This window comes from Polistes canadensis, unplaced genomic scaffold, assembly GCF_001313835.1.
Source record: "Polistes canadensis isolate GaletaPanama2010 unplaced genomic scaffold, ASM131383v1 scaffold_38, whole genome shotgun sequence".
Lineage (NCBI taxonomy): Eukaryota > Metazoa > Arthropoda > Insecta > Hymenoptera > Vespidae > Polistes > Polistes canadensis.
The window spans coordinates 584,034-606,078 of record NW_014569585.1 but is presented as its reverse complement, the minus strand read 5'-3'; the positions used below and the strand labels follow the sequence as shown (position 1 = coordinate 606,078).

Genomic DNA, 22,045 nt, shown 5'->3' with positions numbered 1-22,045 from the left:
TATATATATATAAATATTAATTAATTATAAATAATAGATTAACCAGGACTAATATTTTAAACTTCATCGTTCATCTAAAATTGCCTTTGTAAAAATCTCTGCCATATTATTTATCGGACAAAAAAATATATGGCAAAATATAATACCTCTAATTATAATGGCATTACTAAGATTAGAATTGACTTAGATTTTTTCGTAATGTTCTTTCGCTGCAAAAGTTTAAATATGTTTGTTTTTTTTTCTTTAAATATTGGTCGACAATACAATTTACAATACTTTTATGATATTCTTTGTTCCATCTAACAATATTATTTATGTGTTAACGCAGTCTTGTTTAGTTATAATATCATATAAAAATGTACTGGAACGTTATTGTATATAATATGTATATGTTTTTTTTTAAACGTAAATTAACATTTCTAAATATATAAACTTAGGTGTTTGTTTGTTTTATATGTATTGAGAATGCATATACATATAATCGAACATCGCATATAAAGCTCTCATAAGATGCATGGTCATTCATCGTATATCATGTTGTTAAAATTTCCATTTACAACGTATTAATAATATTACAATAACCATTGATGTTATTATCGTAACTATTACAAGTATTTATAAGATACTTATGTATGTACATATACATACATGTATATAATGCAAATAACGTAATGACAATACCTGCCCGAGCTGCCTCCGTTGTGTTAAAAAGACTTAGAAAAATCTGGTAATATTGGTATTTTAACTTAGAATGTATTTTGTTTGTAGAAAATATTTCTAATCGAAGAGATACACATTCATTATCTTTTCTTCACAATCAAATATGTTTTCCTTATGGATTATATTTAAATAAAAATAGGGATCATTTGTTCATTCATTAAAAACCCATTAATCGATGTAAAACATTATCAGTAAATTTCTTTTTTCATGTCTGTTGTTTCATACTTTTTGTTTTGAATCATAATTTATATTTAATTTTGTGTTTTTACCGCGAGATTTTAAAGTCTTGATATTATTAAATGTATTTTATATTTACAGAAATGAACATTTTATACGAGTTTTTATCAAAAATTTTTGTTTGATACTTGCTCTTAACTGCTGTTCTCAGTTGACTGTACTTTTAGACATATATTATAACTAAATACATAAATATAAACCGTAAATATTATTAAAAATAAAATCTTAAAATATAATAAATTATATTCTCGTGCAATCGACTGATTTAATTTATAAAAAAATTAAATTAAAACAAACGAATAATTTATCTTATAAATACAAAGCGATTTCTTTTTTATTTGTAAAAAGATTAGAGCTCATAACAATAAAATGTCAAAAGCAAATACTTAATTGTAATTATTATTATATATATTATATATTATAATATAATATAAATGATATATGGATGAACAATTATCTAATTAATATAAAAAGAGACCGATAAATATCTTAGGCTTGAAAGTTATCTCTCGTTAATATGAAACCTAACTTACGTATAAAAAAAAAAAGACTAAGCTATTCATAAGTAAAAATAAATAAAATACATAAATTAATGATTCATATCATTATGTATTATTTACTTAATAAAATTTTTCTTAAAAATGGTAACATAATGTAAATATTTTACCCGCAAAGAATACATTAACAACTAAAATAAACAAAACAAACAAAAAATGAAAGAACCCAAATTTTTTTAACTCATGTTAAAGAAATTTTAGAATTGTTTCACTTATTATACGTTTGTGCTTTACAGTAAATTAGATCAAAATAACTTAAATTAATTATAAACATAATGTGTGCATACGCTTATAAATAACAATTAAACTAAATTCGTCATCTTCCTAATATTGATTTGAATATTGCAGGAAAATAATTACTCTAAATTAGTAAAAAAAAAAAGAAAACGGATTTTTAAAGCAATAATAAATTTAGATTATAATACTGTATATAGAAAAAAACACTTAAAATAACAATGGTCCGAAAATCGTATTAATTATTATAAAAATTCCCCATGATTAATTCCAAATGGTAACTATTTAACCAAAAAACTACGTTCAGTCAACTGATAGATACTTTTAGTAATTTCAGCAATGTTTTGCCGACATGTTCCATATATTTAAAACACCAAACCGTCTGTAACTCCAATATTATTCTGATCTAACATGCAGGTAACATGTATAAAAAGTGTTCATTTTCATATACACGTATACATCTCTTTCATTTCATGGGTATCAAACTGTTAGAACAAAAAGAGAAAAGAATCACCTAGAGTACAACATCGGGCAGGGTGCAATGCCACTAGGCTAGTTGCGTACCACTTCGTCCACCATGATGTCCCATGCCAGTCATTGAACTACCTCCTCCCATCTCATTACGAACTATTTTTCTTTCCTTGTAATAAATTTCTTCGCTTTCCTTATCGCATAGAAGTAATACTGCTCCGCCAAACAAAAATATAGCTGCACCCCATCCAACACCGTATGCCCACCCAAATTCCCACATTGTTCTATTTCCTATTATTAGAGAAATATTTTAATAATAAAATACATAATGTTTACAAAATAAATAAAGTATGTAGTCAATAGATAAAAACTTACCAAGATTTAATTCTGTTGCAAAGCATACAGGATAAATCACCAATGCAGTTAAAAGACATACGACTGAAATAAATATAAATTAAAAAAATATAATCTATAAAATATATACATAATTAAATTACAATACACTTACGTGCAATACCCATACATACAACAGCAAATCTGTAAAATTTGTGCTTTTCTCTGTGATCTTGTGATCTCAATCCAAGACCTGTTAAAACTGTTGCCATGATATCTGACAGCAGACATATCACACACAAGGTAGCTGCAGCTTTTATATATGCTACAATAATAAAAATAAATCAGATTTATCTTATTATATTTAAATACATACATGCATAAAAAAGTATGTTTTATTTGCTTACCAACATCTCTAGCTTGATAACATCCTTGTGGATCTGGCATATTAAATGGCAGTGGAGTTGGTGCACCTTCTTCGATGCAATGTACAAAAAGTCCTTGCCTCCATCCTAAGGCCATTAACCAATCCGTCGAAGCGAGTCCCATTATCATTAAAAGTATCACAATGACTCCACATATGAATGCTATCACCTATAAATAACAAAAATAATATAATTACATTACATATAACCAAAATCACAATCGATATTGTTCTTTTTATTATATTATATCTATTCATTAGTATTGTATATAAACTATGAATTAAAACATAGCATATAATTAGTACTAAGTATCAATTAACAACAATGTATACCTGTGCAATCTCATTATCATTAATGTGTTCTTCCGCGACCGTATACATGATCATTTTATATTAAAATCCTTGATTCAAGATAGGTTTTAATGTAGAAATAAAAAGATTTCAAGAGACTATTCTTAGAAGAACAACAACAATAATAATAATAATGAAAACAGACGCTCATGAACACCTTGCACCTCTTAATAAACAATATTGTTTAGGGAACATCGTATACTCTTCCGTAATTTACGGTGAAATGTGAGGAAAAGCTTAAGTGCATTTAGCAAAGCTCAAGTCAATGAACAGATGAATCGATGAATGTGGTAGATACAACAAGAGACGACGGTGTATACGCGAGAGTGGTGGGGACGCACTTTCGCAAAACGTCGTAGATCAACGTTAGACGATACGAAGCTTTACGACTGAATGATTTAATTTCTTATCAATAATTCACTACAATTTCGTAGATCGTATATGGATAGTTAAATCATACGACTTGTTAACTAATCACTTAAGGAAGCTAAGCTTAACCGGGAAGATATTATCGTGGGGCTCGTAAAGAGAAGCTTCCTACGAAAGAGGCTGCGCCCAGCTGCGCCCATTAAATGCCTGGCGCAGCGTCCGGGCCGATGCTGCGCGTTCCCCCCTCATTCACCCACTCCCTTCACCACCCAACACCATCATCTACTCTTCCTCCTCCTCCTCCTACTTTTCACCCAACGCAACTCCCAACCCCATTACCACCTGGCCCCAATCCTCTACTTTTCCAGTTTCTTTTTCTTCCCACTTTCTACGTTTCTTTTCTTTGTTAAACTGAATCTCTCACCTCCATCTTTTATCATTCTTTTTTTTTCTTTGCTTTTTCTTGTTCTTCTTCTTCTGATTTTATCTACCTTCTTCTTTTTTTGTTATTACCTTTTATTTATTTATTATTTGACTGTTTATTTTCCATTTGATGTTAATTTTGTTTTCTCATGAATAGAAATTACTATATGTATGTATAAACATGAATGTTCTCTTTACATGGAAAGAGTAATGCAATTGTGCATATATTGCAATATTTACTTTTATTTGTATCTGCATAGTTAAAATTGTGTTATAGACTTTATATTTGAGCTTTGTTCTATTTAAATTTTATTTGTCTTCTTTTAAACATTTACCATTTTAAGGATTATGAAAGGGATAACAAAGTTTCATTATTATGTTTAGGGTTTAGTAGTGTGGAAAGGAGTATAGCATAGTCATAGATTTAATATAATAAACCTTTTTATACCTTAACGTTAACTTACCTTCAATGGTCTTGTGACGGTAACTGTTTCTATTGTTGTTGTTTGTGCCATAGTTTTTTCTAAGATTATAAACTGTAATAAATAAAAATCAATGCATCATAAACAAAATATATAAAATAATAAAACTTAAAATTATAAAAAAATAATTATAATAAAGTATATTACTGAAGAAACAATAAAATAGAAGTGAAATGTTTAGAAAATTGCAGCATCAGCGTTCTATCAACTAGCAAATTTATTTTCAACTATTAATGGGGAAACGATAACCGATATAAAAGTTTGTCTTGATATATGAAATTAAATATAAATAAAAATATATAATAAACACTAAAATAATTAAATTTAATTATAATACCTTGTGTAGTGGTCAGGTAAAAAGGATTAAAGTGAAATATAAGTAATAACATTATTATTTATATTACCTCTTGTTTTTTATATTAACTATTATATATACAGCCTATTCTTTTATTTTATATATTTATATTTATATTTATATTTATATTTATATATTAAATATGAAATAATATAAAATCCTTCATTCAGTGTGTAAGATTTAGTAATACAATCAAAATGGACAGATAGGAGCTTGAACAAAGTACAGAAGTACTGCTCTACAAAATGTTTTTATATTTATATAAACAATTAAATACTTTGTTATTTATATTATTAATTCATTAAACATGGGATTATTTTCTGAAAATAATAATGTTAATTAACTTACGATACTCTACAAGTCCATTTGATCATGTTGCATGTTGCGTTGTCGTTTTTTGTACTAAATTATCTACGATTTGATTTGTAATATTTATACAGTCATCTTTGTCGTTTTTAATTGATACAATTGCACGAATAATTAATTGTTGAATTTAAGGTAAAATGAAACTAATTAAATCTTAAATCTGTATATCCAAAATTATACTTAATTATTGTGTAGATCTTATTGTTGACCAACTCTTAGCACTGTATTCGTTGCATGTATGTGTCATCTAAGGAAAGGGAACACCCATGTCAAGTACTCAAGTGTGTTTGTAGAGACCTCTGGTCGACATACTTTTAGAAATGAGATTAAATTCAACATGGCGTTTGTTATTATAATTAACAAAATAATTAACAGAATACAATCATTTCTAGATTATTAATACATTAATTTTATTTATTTTGTAGTAGTTACTATTTAATTATCAATTATCTACTTCTAGCAATCTTTATTCTTGTAATTGAAACTTTAAAGTCTACATTTTTTATATATCTAATAATTATCTATTTATATATTTATATACGTACATATTGTTATATATTTTATTAATATTATTTACTTATTTATATCAGAAATCAATTTTAATAGATTTATCTTTAATTTCTTAGATGCTCTAATTTTGATTTTCACTTTCATTTAATGCTCTACCTTACCTACATCATCGTAGTGTTACTGTCGATACAAATTAGTATTATAAACATTTTAAGGTTGTAATTAAAAATGTCAATATCAGTATTTTCGTCGTTAATCGTACCAGGCGCAATTCTTATGATTTTTACAAATAAGGTCTCATTCGAAAGATTAAGGTTCAAACTTCTAATTCTACTTTAAAAATTTTAATACAAGATTTATCTTTATGAATAAACTATTTTCGAAAAAAAATATTTTTTGAAGCAATTTTTTTTATAGGAAAAAACGATACTAGTGACGCATAGTGGGGGAGACACCGGCTCTTTTGCACTTTTAGTTCATATTTTATACACACGTGTCGTTGAAATTACATAGTGAACCAGCCTTAAAGACACGTGTGTCAATTAGGTTCTGTTGATATTTATTTCTCTTTTAAAACATACACATACATTTATTTTTATTAAAAAAAAATTGAATTTTAAATAAGAATAAAGGCTTATTTATATGCTTAACTAACACTGTAGAAGTTACAGTGTTTTGTTTAGAAAGTAAAATATATTACACATATATTCAAATGTAAGTAAAATGTTTAACAATAGCAAACAGAGCCAAGTACACTATTATTGTGCTTCTAAAATATGTATGCTTTTATTTTCGTTATTCTTATTGCAGATGGAACGACATAGTAGCATCAGTGAAACAAAAACTTTTACCAAGTGGTACGAGGAGTTTCCGAAAGCAGAGAAACCTTGCAAGCATACGAAGTCAGATTTTGAAGTGTTAAATTTGAAAGAGAAAGCAAAGAAATATCTTGAAGCAGAAAGTTCAGCATTTCAATTGAAGCAATCACACTCTCGAGATCCAGAAATAAAATGGTTGAAAACAGCAGTACAGCGTGGTACGACATCCGACAAGGTAGCAGCATCAATTTTATTGATACAAATTAATCCAAAGTGTAATCTGACCCAAATATCGTTTCTTCTTTCTTTGGTAAAATCAGCCAAACATAATCAGTGCAGTTTGGTAATCAATGCTGTGAAAGATTTATTTTTATCAGATTTACTTCACCCTACATTTAAACTTTTAAAGTTCGAAGAGCAAAATTTAGATAAAATGAACAATCCGCAAAACTCGGATCATCAAATAAATAAAGTGGATCGGAATCAAGAGAAGTGGTTGGCTTACATTTACTTTGAAGATCAATTACGAGATCACTTTGAAATGTTTGTTTCAATGCTTTCCGATTTTACCTCAGATTCGGTTGAAATGAATCGAATAAGAGCGATAAATGTTATGACTTGTTTGTTAATCGAAAATTCCGAACAGGAACAGAAAATATTGCAATTGATTGTTAATAAGATCGGTGATCCGTACAACAAAGTAGCTTCCAAAGCTGTGTTTTGCTTACTTAAATTATTGTACGAACATCCGAATATGAAAATGGTTGTATTGAGAGAAGTAGAAAAGCTTTTATTCAGAACAAACGTATCTGAACGTGCTCAATATTATTCTATTTGTCTGTTAACACAATTCGTGTTGAGGAAAGTCGACAATGAACTTGCTACTTCTCTTATTGAAGTTTATTTCGCATTCTTCAAAGCATGTTTGAAGAAAGGAGAGCCTGATAGCAGAATGATGGCTGCTATCTTAAAAGGAGTTAGCAGAACGTATAATTTTGCTAAATGTGACTCAGAATTATTGCATAATCATATCAACTCTTTGTATAAAGTTGTACATATTGGATCTTTTAATGTTTCATTAAACGCTCTTAATCTTTTATATCATGTAAGTATAGTTTTTGTTAATCGTTATTATTTAATGTTAACTCTTTGCACTGTGATTTACATGCCTTGTTTGGTTCTATATTTCATTCTTATGTTTGGCTTATAAAATTCACTGTGTATACGATTTGTGGTTCCTCATGTTCTGGGGTTGTAAAATAAATTATGAGTCTCACACATTATTATAGTGCAAGGGGTTAATATCATACTTAATATTTTATCTATATTTATTATCATTTGTTTCTAGGTTGAAATAAAAAATACTAATCAATCCAATAGATATTATACAGCTTTCTATAAGAAACTATTAGATCCACAGATAGGCGTAGCAAGCAAACGTGCAATTTTTTTAAATTTGTTGCATCGTGTACTTCAAAACGATGAAAGTTTTGTACGTAGACATGCTTTAGTTAAACGAACGTTACAGACTGCATTATATTATCCTGCAAACATGGTTTGTGGTATTTTGTACGTAATATCCAGAGTTCTACAATATAAAAAAGATTCAAAGGGATTTTTCTTAAGTACTCAAAAGCTTATTAAAACTGAAGACAATGTGTCCGATGCAAATGAGATTAATTCATCCAATAATAAACAAATTGTCAATAGTTTTAAACATAATGGGTCTAAAATTCAACTGGAAATAGATCCAAGCATTATGATTAATGTTACCACCAAACCTACTGAAAATTTATCAAAGCGGAATGTCGAAATAGACGAAAAAGTCGAAGATTTTTTGCAAAAGCCATATGATCCGTTTTGCCGCAATCCTTTGTACTCGAACGCATACTGTAGCATGTATTTTGAACTTGTATTACTGTGTGATCATTTTCATCCGAGCGTATCTTTATTCGCAAATTCAATTGTTGATGGTAATTTTTTATTTATACATTGACCTTAATTATAAATTAATTTGTGTTTAAAAGTATGATCCATTTTTTAGGAAAACCCATCAATTATACAGGAGATCCCTTGGAAGATTTGACGTTAATACGATTCTTAGATAGATATGTCTATAAAAATCCAAAGAAATTGGAAAATAAAAGAGTACAAAAGAAGAATGATCCATTGGCACAGCGTGCTGGTTATGTACCGAAAGGTGTACGCTCTTTACCTGTCGATAGCATGGCGTATCTTAATGAAAACGAAAAGCATATTCCGGTAGATGAATTATTCCTTCATCGTTATTTGAATATGAAGAAAAGATCTATAGATATGTACAACGATGAAGACTCTGATAATGCGAGTGTAAATAGTGAAGAGTTCAATGAATTACTAGGTAAATTAGGTACTAACAGGGATATGGATGATTTTGATATTGCTGCAAATATTGGAATGATAAAAAATAAAGAAGGTAACACACACACATAGTTAAATTGATATATAATAACTATTTTATTTTTATTTCCTGTAATCGCAACATTTATTATAGACGACGAAGAGGATGATAGTGACCAACAAACGGAAGACGAAGAAGACGATGTCACAGCATTTGATGCAGATGAATATCCAAGCGATGCTTCTATTTCTACTGATAGCAAAGACAATGATGTTATTACTAAGTATAAGAAAAATAAAAATCCAATTGATACAAATATGTCTACTGATAGCGATGATAGTCATTCGGATGTGCGAAAAAAGACGAAAAACAATTTCATAGACGAAAATTCAAGTGATATATCTTTTTGTGGCGATACTAGTGACGATGATGATTATTCATTCGCACAGTCAAAGACAAATTCTAATGAGGATCTAAGTAGTTTGTACGTATCCGCTGATAAATTTGCGGAAATGTTAGAGGAACATGGCCGTACGAAAACTAAGCACGGTGGTACTGATGCGTTCAATACGATGGATGGCGCAAGTTCCAAACAAATAGATTGGGAAAGTAAAAGAAATGAAAAGCTTACTGGATCGTATGGTAGAAAAAAACGTAGGAATGTTAAAAGTTCATGCAATAGAAATAATAAAAAGATAAAACATTAGAAAAACAAATTGTTATTATATTAAGTGTTATATTTATCTTACTAGTTTCGAAATTTGATAAAGTCCTTTTGTTTCCTCAGAATAACATACTCTTATTTTTTTAAAGTATTGATATGATTATTAACTATATATGTTCTTATAGACGACAAAATATACATTGAATATTTTCTAAAATAAACATTTTATCTCAATTGATCCTTTTATTTGTAATCGCTTATATAACTGTAACAGTTTAAACATAAAGCACATGTTTTACCTACACTTTATGTAAACTAACACAATGTATTATTTAAAAAGAGAAAACAAACGTTAAGTAAATAAATTTTCTTTATATTATTGTAATTGAAGAAAATTAAGTTTCTCGTTTTTTTTTATTTAACATAATAATGTTAAACTTATATTTTAATGCAGTAAAATAGAACATTTTATTTAACGCATTGCGAGTAATTTACTCTTTTTTTTCAAGTTAACTAAGTAAAATCATTCTTAACTTTAGATTGTCATATATGCTAATTACATTTCTGGTTATTTTAACGACATGACACTGTAACATGTTACTTACAAAATTATTACGACGGATGTGCAAGTTTTTTTCTTTTTTGATTGTTTTTGTTTAGCCAATTAACATATAAGTATTATTAGTAAAAAATTGCTTAATCATTATTTCTTTCTTTCCGTGCAACATTAATATATTTTTTAAAAATACTTTAAAAAAAACACGCGATATAATTTGTCGCGATTATATGTGACAGATTCTAAAGCGTGCCGTGTATGCATATCTTAAAGTTAAACGCTACTCTTGGTCAGGTTTAGTGGAACTTTCTTCATCATGAGCTGGGCTGTGCCATGTTAAACGTTCTTCATAAAACTTAATTACAATCTGAGGGCATTTTTCGTTGGCGACTCGAGCAGGTACTAAATCGGCATCATCCGTACCTTTCCATTTCATTAAAAACATTAATTCTCCACTAGAATCTGTTGCCCCAATAATGCGTTCTGGCTCTAAGTTTCTATCAAATCCTAAAATAATAGTTTTAATGTAATTTTAAACTTTCAAATGAATTTAAAGGAAAATGTTAGACTATTTTTTTTTTATAAGCATCTTTTAACAATTTTATTTAAATTTACCTTCAAGCTTTTTTTCTTCGGTAGCTTTTTTCTTGGCTTGTGTTGGAGTAGGAGTACTGGAACTCTTTCTCTTTTTCTGTTCTTTATCTTCGTGTCTTTTACTGGAAGCAGCTGCTTCTTTCTTTTTGCGTTGTTCTTCAAACTGTGCTATTAAGTCCGGGCAATCGAGATTCTCTTCAGGTTCCCATGTATTTTCATCGTTAGAATATCCCTTCCACTTAAGAAAATATTCAACCTGAAAATTAAGGATTTAAAAGTTTTTTTTTCATGAATCGTGTAATGTTCTCATACAAGTTTAGATTACGGATATAATATAAGACATACTTTTCCTTTAACTACTCGTCTGTCTAAGACTTTCTCAACACTGAATTCTTCTTCAGCTTCTCCTTCCGTAGCAGAAGATTCCTTCGATTTGCTCATGATGTTTAACGTAAAGTAACTAAAATATGCAAAGTTATCACTTTAGTAGTTAAACTGTAAAATATTTAATAGATAAATCTCAATGATAATATGAATAATAGTATTAATTAAATCAGTTAAAAATAAAATATGAATATTTCATTTAAAATTATAAACAATTTTAACAAAATAAATGCTAATGGTGAAAACAATGCATTCAAATATTTAACAGGTTTGATGAAGCAAAGGATGCAAAAATCAAATTGTTATTAAATTAATAATATTAAAATTAGTTATATTTATACATATATATATAATATATAAATGCAGCAATAGTTATAAATTAGTGTATATTTTACGGAAAAAAAATGTAAGCCTAATGCAAAGAAAATGGCGGTAAAGTGCCAAACACTTAACAAGAGTAATTAATTTGTATTGAAGTTGAATAAAATAGTATTCAACAATTGCAATTTGAAAATATATAATAAAGTAAATTATAATATGTAGTATTCATTACATACTTATAATATATTGAGGAAAATCTTCTGATATTTCAATTCATAAATTCACGCGATGCCCAACTTCATGCACTTACAATGTCCAGTATCGTTTCAGTGTTGCCACACTTAAGAAAGTCGTTGAAAATCGCGCAGTGATTTTCGGTTATTGGTTAGTCCCAATTCTTTTGGTATCATTGTACCAAAATTGGAGGGAAATTTTCCCGGCTATTTTATTTTGGTTTATTTATTTTACTTACATTAAATCAATTTAAAATAATTCATCTAAATCTTTATTTGTTATTAGGATTTATTATTTATTCGTAATAATTTATTTTTTATTTTGTTAATTAAAATGCAACGCTAGTTTTATCTGTTATTACTTAAAGACCAGCGCCATGATGTGCTCAAAAACGAACAAGTTGAAATTAGGGGAATAAAATTTATTAATTAGTATTAATATTACTTAAATAATAATATATTTGGATATTAAATATTAGATAAATAATATTAGAAATTATATATATATATATATATATTATTTGTAATCCTTAGAAAAAATCTTATATACTTGTAGATAATTAATTCTGCTATATTCAACGGATTTATAAAATACTATCTGCATATAGGACCAAACAGCCAATCAGAGAAGGCTTTAGATCAGCGGAAAAATCAGTTTAAATTTAAAATTATTAAACTGCTGTTCTTCATATTTTATTATTAATAACTATAATTATATATTATGATATGTTTAAATTAATAAAAATATGTTTGTTTTATATGTTTAATGTATTAATTAATTAATTATTTTTTATATGTTAATAATTCTTAATTAAATAATAATTAAATTCGTCACGTTATTGCCTCCATTTTTAGAATTTGGAAAAATGAGTAAACATTTATTTGTTTCTCGTTACCAAGGCAATTTATTTACGAATTTAGTCGCGAGGATAAAAAAGCTAATACAAAAAGCTTTGAAATTCAAGGACATTGAGTTTGCCATGAAAGAATATTTGAATATTTATCTTCTTTTCAAGGAAAAGGTAATCTACTCTAATTCTTACTTGACCATTTCATTTGCCTTTTATTGTTCAATGTAATTAGAATTAAATCAATTGAATTTTTTTAAATAATATTTTTCAATACTTTATATTTAAATTATTTATTATTTTAATTGGCAATCCATTTAATTTTTTAATTAATCAACTTTTGTATCTTGAAAATATTCCTTGTACATTGTTTTAATATTAAAAAAGATGACTTGTTTTTTTTTATTATTATATTAAAACTTTTTATAATTAATTAATTAATACAATGAATTAAATGTGTGTCTATAAAGAGGAAATATATTTTTATTAATAAATGTAATAATATATTATTATTTATGGATTAATGTACACTACAGTAACACAAAAATGCTAAAATCAGAATCTGTGAGTACATTAAGTGATCGGGAAGACAATATTGATGATTTAGATGGTTCCATTGTTTGGTCTCAAGAGGAGCCTCTTTCATCTAATGAAATCTTAGAAATAGAACCAGGAACTGCGCTAATGAGAAATAATGCATTTTCTCTTTGTCGACTATGTGCAGGAGAAACTCTAAACCCTGTATATATATATTCTGAATTAGGAGAGTCTATGAAATTAGCTCATAAAATGAATACTTGCTTGAGTATAAAGGTACTCTATCAACTAAAATGATTATAATAATTTCTATTTATTGTTTCTTATATTTCATAATAATCTAACAATTTGTAATAATGTATTTCAGGTAAGGAAAACGGATCCTTTACCTAAACAGCTTTGTATCGTATGTGTTGAGAAAATAAACTGGTGCAATGAATTTGATATTCAGTGTATCAAAGCGGAAGAAACTTTATTAGAGATTCTCAAAGAGAAACAATCGTTTAATATTACTGAATTGCAAACGGATAATGTATTTAACAATATTAAATCTTGTCCACTCTGTATAGAAGGAAATATGAACACTTGTCAAGATGCAATACAGAATCCAAAAGATATGGAGTTATACGATAGCGATATTGTCTTGGAAAGCAGTGACGAGGAGAAAATATTTCATGATTTTAAAGCTGATTATGAAGAAGGAAATCGATTAATTATGTTGCAATGTTTAGGAAGTAAGCAGAAGTATTTGAAATGTGGTGCATGTATGAATTTGTATCACACAAAAGAAACTTTGGATGACCATAAATGCAAGCCAAATATACAAAACACTTCCAAACCATATAAGTGTTTCTTATGCAATGCTACGTTTACTTTCGAAGAACGTTTAAATTTCCACATGCAGTTTCACAAAGGTGCTAAAGCTTTATATTGCGAAATTTGTAAAATTACTTTTGGAAAAGAATTAAAATTATATTATCATTATAAACGGTATCATTGCAAGGATGTGACTGTTTCATGTTTGCAATGTGGAAAATTATTTGAAAACCAAGAGGAACTTAGGATGCATGTGTGCGTTGATGGTAAGAATAGACCTCATGTGTGCGAAGTTTGTAATAAAGGATTTTCGGATGGATATACTTTAAAGCGACATGTGGTAACGCATTTACCAGAGAAACCATATAGATGCTCTCAATGTTCTAAAAGTTTCACGCAAAAATCAAGACTAAATAAACACACAGCTGCACATGGTATTATTATTGAAAATAATCAAACTATATGGAAATGCGTTCGTTGTGGAGCAGCTTTCAACTGTTGTGATGATGCAGATAATCATTATAAAATACACGATGATAAAATGATATTAATAGAAGAATTATTAATATCCAAGATATATCATTGCGAATTTTGCAACATGCATTTTACTGATATAGAAAATTTAAAAAATCATCAGAATCAACACGTCGTGGAGAAACCTTATAGTTGCAACATATGTAAGACGATTTACAAATCTTTTGCAGAAGTAGTTTTACATTGGAAAGAGCATTCACGTATGTTTAAAGTATTAACAGTGTTTCTATGCGACATATGCAATAAAGATATGAAAGAATTATCTCTTCTTTACAAGCATAAACAGAAAAGACATCAGTACATGCCTCGTCTTTCTGAAACTGGGAACCTGAAATATGTCTGCGAACTTTGTGGATCTGTATTCGATCAGAAGGAAAATATACAAAACCATGGACGAGATCAATGCTCGAAATTTCCTTGCGATATATGTGGTAGTTTATTACCTACCGCAAATTCTCTTAATGCTCATAAAAGAAGACATAGCGGTTTAAGACCATATGTATGTAACATTTGTGGCAAGAGTTATACTCAATCCAGTCATATGTGGACCCATAAAAGATTTCATATGGGAGTGAAACCTTATGCTTGCGAATACTGTGATCAGAGATTTACTATAAAACCTGATCTAGCAGATCATACAAGAAAAAAACATACAAGAGAAAGACCCTTCAAATGCGATGTTTGCAATAAAGCTTTCTTAACAGGATCTGTATTTTATCAACACAGATTGATACACAGAGGAGATCGTCGATATAAATGTCATTATTGCGAGAAAGCTTTTACTAGAACGGAAGCTTTAAACAATCACATTAAAATTCACACAGGAGAAAAACCGCACGCTTGTGACGTGTGTGGTCGATGTTTTCGACAAAAGGGCGATATGAGAAAACATCGACGTACTCAACACAATACCAAACAAGAGGGACAATAAAAATGTAAATGTTTTCTCTATTAATAATTAATTATTTCACTGATTTATAGTTTGACGATATTTTTAATAAACAGCGAGAGATTTAAATTTAGAAAATAAATTAATTTATATAATTTTTCGAATTATTTAAATTAATAATTAATATTATTATTTTTAATAACGTCGATGCTTATTTTTAACAAATTAGTATAGAATAATAATACGTTTGAAATATTCTATTATTATAAGAATAATATTGATATACGATAAAAAATGTAATTTTGAAAATGGCGCTTTTTACAAATGGTAGGTGCGCAGATGGCAATTGCGTTGTGAGAGTGCAGAGAACAGGTGATATTCCTAATGTCTCATGATTTTAACACTGTCACGTATTTAATCGTCACAGGGACGATCGTCGATATTTAGTATTTGAATGTGACAGTATCAATTGTGTTAGAAAATAGGTGATTTCACAAAGTCATTTAAAAAATGAATAGTATTAGATAAAATTGTAAGAAGGTGCTCCTCATTTTTTGGAGCTTATATACGAGACACTTACGTGTGTGTAAGTATGTACATCTGTCAAGGATTTTTCCCTATAGACAATACATATATAAATAAAAGCCTATTAATTGTTTTACTACAAATAAAAAAAATAAGGCTAATATTTCTTCTATTATATTTTAATAAAATATTTTCTAATTAAATGTAAACCAGATGTAACCTATAAATGCGCTCAATGTATCTACCATGTTGAAATACTGCAAGAAAAACATTCAATATTTTGCACAATTGTGCTACATTCTTTGAGTAATTACTATAGATAATATTTATATTAGAATAATTTTATAATGTATGCTATATAATATATAGGAATAGAATGTATTTTAATCAAACAATAATTTTGTAGGGTATAAGATATACAAGATTAGTGTGACACTTATAAGTATTATTAATTAAATTAATTTTGTATTTTAAGGTAGGTTTGAAAAATGGCTTTTCTACCTTTAGTCAGTTCTACGCCTCCACCACTGGATAATTTTGGAGATTCAGATGAAGATGAATTTGGGGATTTTACAGCTGGTGGAATCGATGGTATGGTTAGATTATACTTTTAACCCTTTGAATGTTAAAAACGCATAAATGCGTTTATCGATATGAATGCAAAGAATTAAATGTCATTTAATTGTTTAGAGTCTTGCCATACCAAAATTATACTCGGTAATAGCTTTCTCCTATTATTTAATTTGGAAGAATGACAATGATAATTTAGTTACTCTTAGTATAACCAATTATATATTGCATTAGCGAATAAATATCGAATCCTTATAAAGCGCTTTGATCAAGAGTATTGAACACTCAAAGGGTTATTTGTTACATGATTTATCATAGTTTCAGTCGCATGCTTTCATTTAATATTGTATATTAAAATTTATGAATTATAATCATTTTTATTGTTTTACAGGCTTATCGATTACATCAGATTCACCACATAAAATGATCACTCCTATTCAAACTCCAATAATGTCTGAAAATGTATCTCCTAAAGTTAACGGAGTTAATTATTCTCCAGGATCTAATAACATATGCTTGAAAAATGATTGTAGCATACTTAAATGTAATATTCCAGATGACATATTAATTGTTGAGAAGGCGGAAGATATTGTGAGCAACATAGAATTACACGATCATTCAGATAATAGTAGTATTAAACAAAATAATTTTCACGATGATGATAATAGTATCATTAAAAATGATAATTTAAATCTATGTAGTGAGAATGATTTAAAAGCTACAGAAAATAATAATGATACTTACGATCTTTGTACTCAGGTCATCTTAGATAAAGTTAATTTAATTAATAAGAGCTTAGTCAGTAGCAATAATAGTAGCTTAGAAAATAGCGTGAAGACTGTGAGCGAGCATGAAGGTTCATTAAATAATTTGGAAGTTAATGACGATGTAGAACCTTTAAGCCTAGATTTAGATGACCCCATAAATACATCTGACGGATTACAACATCTAGACAATGATTTTTATAATTACGAACAATTTAAAGATTCCGCAGACTGGAGTAGTTTTGATAATAATCAAATATTGCATAAAGAATTGTCCGTTTCGCAAGCTAATTGTTTTGATCTGCAATATGAAATTGTAAGCAATTCATATGATGATACAATTATTAATGCAGCCAATGATACTCACTTAGACTGCAAATCGACGGATGAAAGAATGAAAAAGAATGAAAGTAATAAAATCGTCAATGTTACAACAGATAAGTGTGAATCTACGCAAAATAGTAAAACATTATCCGATTCTCTTCCCTTTCAAGACAAGGATGTAAAAAGTGTAGACGTTCTTTCTCAATCGGACTGTGATTTAACTGTTGAGGAGGATCTCAAAGAAATTGGAGATACGTTTGATAAAAATGAAACGCTAAGTAACGATATTGTATATACCTCTTTCAGTTCTGCTTTGGGTATAGATAAAACTGTAAGAAACAAATCAAATCTAGATTGTAAATTTGTAAATAACGATATTGGTACCTCGCCTAATCTATCATGGAGAGATAATACAAATCTTGAATCAAATGCATTTGATACGCTGGATGTAATTGAAAATGTTACAAGTGAGATAGTTAATAATAAAAATAGTATTGCAATCAATGAAAATACATTTGCTGTGGATACAAATTTAGATAATGGAGATACTTTCATACAATCTGCTTTGATAGATAATAATTCGTTCGATAAAGAAGATCCTAATTTTACAGACTTCAAATCTGCTCAAGATTTTGATAGAGCGTCAATGTCCGAGCGCAATTTAAATATCATATCTGATAATTTATCTAATACAGTACAAATCGAGGATAACTTATCCAAGTTGTCGAGTGAAACAGATTTTCGACAAAATCTCTCATCTTTTGTAAACGTATCACTGCCAACGAATAAAACATTTTCTAATCATATTGCACAGGCAGAATGTAGTGATTTAAAAAATCATTCGGATTTGGAACGTGCCACTTATAACAGTAGAACCTGTATAGACAATTTCGAAAACGATGATTTTTCTGACTATCAAGAAACGTTAGGAGAAAATCAAATGCCAACAAATAAAAAGAACGATACCTTTACAGTACTTTCTAACCCAGAAATTGTAGACGATGATTTTGGAGATTTTACGAATTTTTCAAGCGTGGGAGATGAATGGACATCTAACGTAGTTGATCCCAAAGTACCTGAAACTGATGATGACTTTGGAGAATTTAATAATTTTGAATCTTCAAACAGTACAGTAGAAACACAACAGTTTAGTTTGAGAGAATCTATGTGTCGGATAGAAAATAAGAATGTAAGTTTAGAATAAATCAATGAAACATCTCTATAGTTCTAGTACGTCATACCAGAATATTAGCACATTTGTCGCATGTTTGTTAATTCTGCATGTTATTTAACTTGCTCATATCATCGTAATATAGTAATCATGTGATTATTTCCAGGCTGCAAACAAGATAGAAGATATAGTAACAAATATGTTTAGCGTGATGCCTACGCTTCCAGAAACCGATTTAAAACCTTTAATTACAAAAACAGATAAAATCTGGCAATGCTTGAAAAACGTAGAAGAAACTAATGCTTTAACTTATCAATGGTCTAATAGTACTAGTAATAATGTGCTTTTAAATGCACTCGGCATTGATTCGCGTAACATTGTAAGTATACTTCTTTCTTTCAGTATTATTATATACATAACTTTAAATAAACGATAAATCTTTTCTCATTTATAGTTATTTGGACCAAGGTGGAATTCTAGTGTTCCAAGGTTCGCAGCTAATCTCGGCTTTACACCGTTAGAACCGATAAAGGCATCCGTCGATTCTCCACCATCAACTACAAATAAAATGCAAGGAGTGTCTACTTCAGATGTAAGTGTAATTAAAATATATAATTAACTATAAATTCATTAATGCACAATTAATGTTTACCAAATCATACCAGGAAGTACCTGCTGCCCAATTTGATTGGAATAGTTCTGGGCTTGTAAATCCTTTAGATGCTAGTAAGTATAAATTGTGTTTCTAAGAAAATTACTATGATGCTTAAAAAAAAAAAATGAAGAAAGTTTGAAATACTAAAAAAAAGGTTGCTTTGGCTTTATATATACGAATACTTTTTTCTAAGCTATGCACGCATATTTAAATGTATATAATACATCCTCTTAAATATCACAAACAATAATACAGGTGGTGGGTTATCAGCTCTTCTACCATTGGATTTATTGTGTCCGTTTGACCCTCTACTAACACCCCACTGTTCCACATATTCCGAATCCTATCATCAAACAGCTGCTTATACACGGGACTCCATATATTATTGTAAGTGGTAGTGCTAGCATTATCCTTTATCCTTGCACACTATAATAAATGTATTATCTATACATGCTATCCATAAAAAAATTTTACATACATCCCAATAGATGATACTGTATTTATTTGATTATTATTAATATTTTTAAGAAACATTTACTTTTATTATCGAACAGATTCATCAGATCCAACCGTTATCACCGAGAACAGCAATTTACAATCCATAAAAATATCAAATAAAAGTACATTGAATCCTTTCAACAGTGGATTGAATGATAGCATAAAATCTCAAAAACAACAAATGCAAACAGGGAAAATGATCGAGCCTCTACCAGGTCCACACACAATCGATTGGAAATTGAAAGAGGAACACGATGTAAGCGGAGGAGGAGGAGGAGCAGGAGGAGTAGGAGGAGTAGGAGGAGTAGGAGGTGGTGGTGGTGGTGGGAAAGGAAAAAATTATCAACACAAAGTATTAAAAAATGCTCCATCAGTAAACAATAAATCGTTCCTAGTAAGTAGTAGTGCTACGAAAAGTCAAGACTCGTATTATAGAAAATCGTCATTATCGAGAAGAGAACATTTGCAAAACGCGGAACATGTAACCGTTGACAGGTTTGGTAGACCAATGTCCGTGCATGCAGAGACTATCAAAGTTTTGAACCAATTGCCAGATTTATCATTTTTAAGTGCTAGAACTTTATTGTATAATCGTGAGCAAAAGCAAATAGTTCAAGACTTGGGTGCCATGATAAATCGGAAAATGCCTGGCTGAGTAACGTCGGTCTGAATACGAGTTTGATAAGGTAACACGAACAGAATGGAAAATAAATTTTTAATAGATACTCTAAACAATCAGTATAATCAAAAAAACAAGAAAACAAATACTTCTGCTACCTTTCAAACCTGTGTTCAGACCAACCTCTGATCCATCTTGGCTCTTCCATGTTGGTATCATTGAAGATGTTATGTCGTAAATGATATAACTGATGCTTGGTAATTTACTACTTATATTGGCACACAACAATGCACTTGACATTCCAAGATATATGATTGTTTGTGATTATTAACTATGGTTGTTATTATATAGTTATCCAGCAAAGTATTTCGAATTTGTTCTATTATTATTATAATTTTTAATATCTTGTTTATTTGATCGGACAATCGTCGATTAGTTTTAGGAAAATATACGTTTAATTTTCTTTTAAATAGGCTATACATTTCGGTTACAAAATTTCAGTACGTGAAATAGAACATGAAAGATATTTGTTAATATTTGGTTTTACCCCCTGTTCTAGTCTACACTACAAATTGGATGAAGTTTTACACATGGTGTATTTGCATGCCTGTGGTAAATTTTGTTAAAGATATATCTATTGCAAATCTTTACCTAAGATAATACCTAAGAGCTTAAACTCTTTAAAGTATTATCGTATGATTCTGTATTTATATTGCATGTTGCTGCCTCTGCAACGTGTGTTTGTATATTAGAATATTTAAAAAGAAGAAGAAGAAAAAGAAAAGAAAATAATGAGCAAAAGACAGATAGATAATTTTCCATGCAAATATATTACTTTTACACTCGAATAACACTGTTATCTCTATTCCAATATAGAATAATTATTCTATTCATAAATATTCATGTCAGTTAGGGCAGAAAATACTTAAGCGAGGAAACAGTGGCTATGGTTCAATTTAATCGAGAAAGAAAGAAAAATAATGCATTCTTCTTAAACTATTAGTGAAGAAAAGTATTTCGAATTATGATGTATATAACACAAATGTTCATATATACACATAAACATGTATTTTTATTTTTTAAATACTAAGTGAGAGAGAGTGCATAATTTTTCTTTGCTTCAATTATTTTAAACATGGTCTGCATACTAATTATAAGTCAATTACTTTAAATCCAAACCAGTTTTAACTGTTAATACATGTGATAAATTTGTCAAGAGACAATATTAGATTGCCCAACTTTGTCCCGTGACATATTTATTACATTTTCTCAATTTCTATATAAAAAAAAAACAAAAAAGAATAAGAATAAAAAGAAGAGAAAGAAAAGAAACTAGGACGTGATACTTAAATATGTCATAAATAGCCTTTACATTGATTACCAAGATATTAAAACACTAAAAAATTGCTATTACTAAGTTCGTTATTTATTAATATTAATATTGTAATATATTATATATATATTTTATGTAAAATATTGTCGATAATAATAATACATAGGAAATCATTGAAAA

General features: G+C 28.6%; 5 protein-coding genes across 10 annotated transcripts; 3 read left to right on the top strand and 2 right to left on the bottom strand.

Moving 5' to 3' along the window:
• Positions 1-1,718: 1,718 nt before the first annotated feature.
• Positions 1,719-5,659, bottom strand: LOC106784647 (transmembrane protein 47). Of its 2 annotated transcripts, XM_014744425.1 has the most exons (6): positions 5,305-5,659; positions 4,584-4,655; positions 2,960-3,146; positions 2,728-2,877; positions 2,595-2,657; positions 1,719-2,510 (listed from the first exon to the last, which is right to left on the bottom strand). In XM_014744425.1, exons 2-6 carry the CDS (start codon positions 4,632-4,634, stop codon positions 2,296-2,298), a joined length of 666 nt encoding a protein of 221 aa, XP_014599911.1. In that variant the 5' UTR covers positions 4,635-4,655; positions 5,305-5,659; the 3' UTR covers positions 1,719-2,295. The 2 variants fall into 2 exon arrangements, with proteins under 2 accessions (XP_014599911.1, XP_014599910.1); XM_014744424.1 differs by lacking the exons at positions 4,584-4,655; positions 5,305-5,659 and adding an exon at positions 3,310-3,941 and having other exon boundaries at positions 1,720-2,510.
• A 210-nt stretch (positions 5,660-5,869) lies between these two features.
• Positions 5,870-9,746, top strand: LOC106784645 (CCAAT/enhancer-binding protein zeta). Of its 3 annotated transcripts, none has more exons than XM_014744422.1 (7): positions 5,871-6,146; positions 6,250-6,546; positions 6,643-6,885; positions 6,971-7,755; positions 7,999-8,623; positions 8,695-9,105; positions 9,184-9,746. In XM_014744422.1, the coding sequence occupies exons 3-7, from the start codon at positions 6,843-6,845 to the stop codon at positions 9,735-9,737; spliced, it is 2,418 nt and encodes an 805-aa protein (XP_014599908.1). In that variant the 5' UTR covers positions 5,871-6,146; positions 6,250-6,546; positions 6,643-6,842; the 3' UTR covers positions 9,738-9,746. The 3 variants fall into 3 exon arrangements, with proteins under 3 accessions (XP_014599907.1, XP_014599908.1, XP_014599909.1); XM_014744423.1 differs by having other exon boundaries at positions 5,872-6,146; positions 7,028-7,755; XM_014744421.1 differs by having other exon boundaries at positions 5,870-6,146; positions 6,643-7,755.
• A 594-nt stretch (positions 9,747-10,340) lies between these two features.
• LOC106784648 (chromobox protein homolog 1) lies at positions 10,341-11,893 on the bottom strand. Its single transcript, XM_014744427.1, has 4 exons — positions 11,786-11,893; positions 11,190-11,304; positions 10,866-11,100; positions 10,341-10,757 (listed from the first exon to the last, which is right to left on the bottom strand). Exons 2-4 carry the CDS (start codon positions 11,283-11,285, stop codon positions 10,531-10,533), a joined length of 558 nt encoding a protein of 185 aa, XP_014599913.1. The 5' UTR covers positions 11,286-11,304; positions 11,786-11,893; the 3' UTR covers positions 10,341-10,530.
• Positions 11,894-13,150: 1,257 nt separating this feature from the next.
• On the top strand, positions 13,151-15,770 carry LOC106784649 (zinc finger protein 678). The gene is made up of 3 exons (XM_014744428.1): positions 13,151-13,443; positions 13,535-15,452; positions 15,738-15,770. Exons 1-2 carry the CDS (start codon positions 13,177-13,179, stop codon positions 15,446-15,448), a joined length of 2,181 nt encoding a protein of 726 aa, XP_014599914.1. The 5' UTR covers positions 13,151-13,176; the 3' UTR covers positions 15,449-15,452; positions 15,738-15,770.
• LOC106784644 (aftiphilin) lies at positions 15,764-21,831 on the top strand. 3 transcript variants are annotated; one of them, XM_014744419.1, is made up of 8 exons: positions 15,765-15,992; positions 16,411-16,522; positions 16,893-18,778; positions 18,927-19,139; positions 19,215-19,352; positions 19,426-19,486; positions 19,671-19,802; positions 19,970-21,831. In XM_014744419.1, the coding sequence occupies exons 2-8, from the start codon at positions 16,420-16,422 to the stop codon at positions 20,566-20,568; spliced, it is 3,132 nt and encodes a 1,043-aa protein (XP_014599905.1). In that variant the 5' UTR covers positions 15,765-15,992; positions 16,411-16,419; the 3' UTR covers positions 20,569-21,831. The 3 variants fall into 3 exon arrangements, with proteins under 3 accessions (XP_014599906.1, XP_014599905.1, XP_014599904.1); XM_014744418.1 differs by having other exon boundaries at positions 16,407-16,522; XM_014744420.1 differs by lacking the exon at positions 19,671-19,802 and having other exon boundaries at positions 15,764-15,992; positions 16,407-16,522.
• Positions 21,832-22,045: the final 214 nt, after the last annotated feature.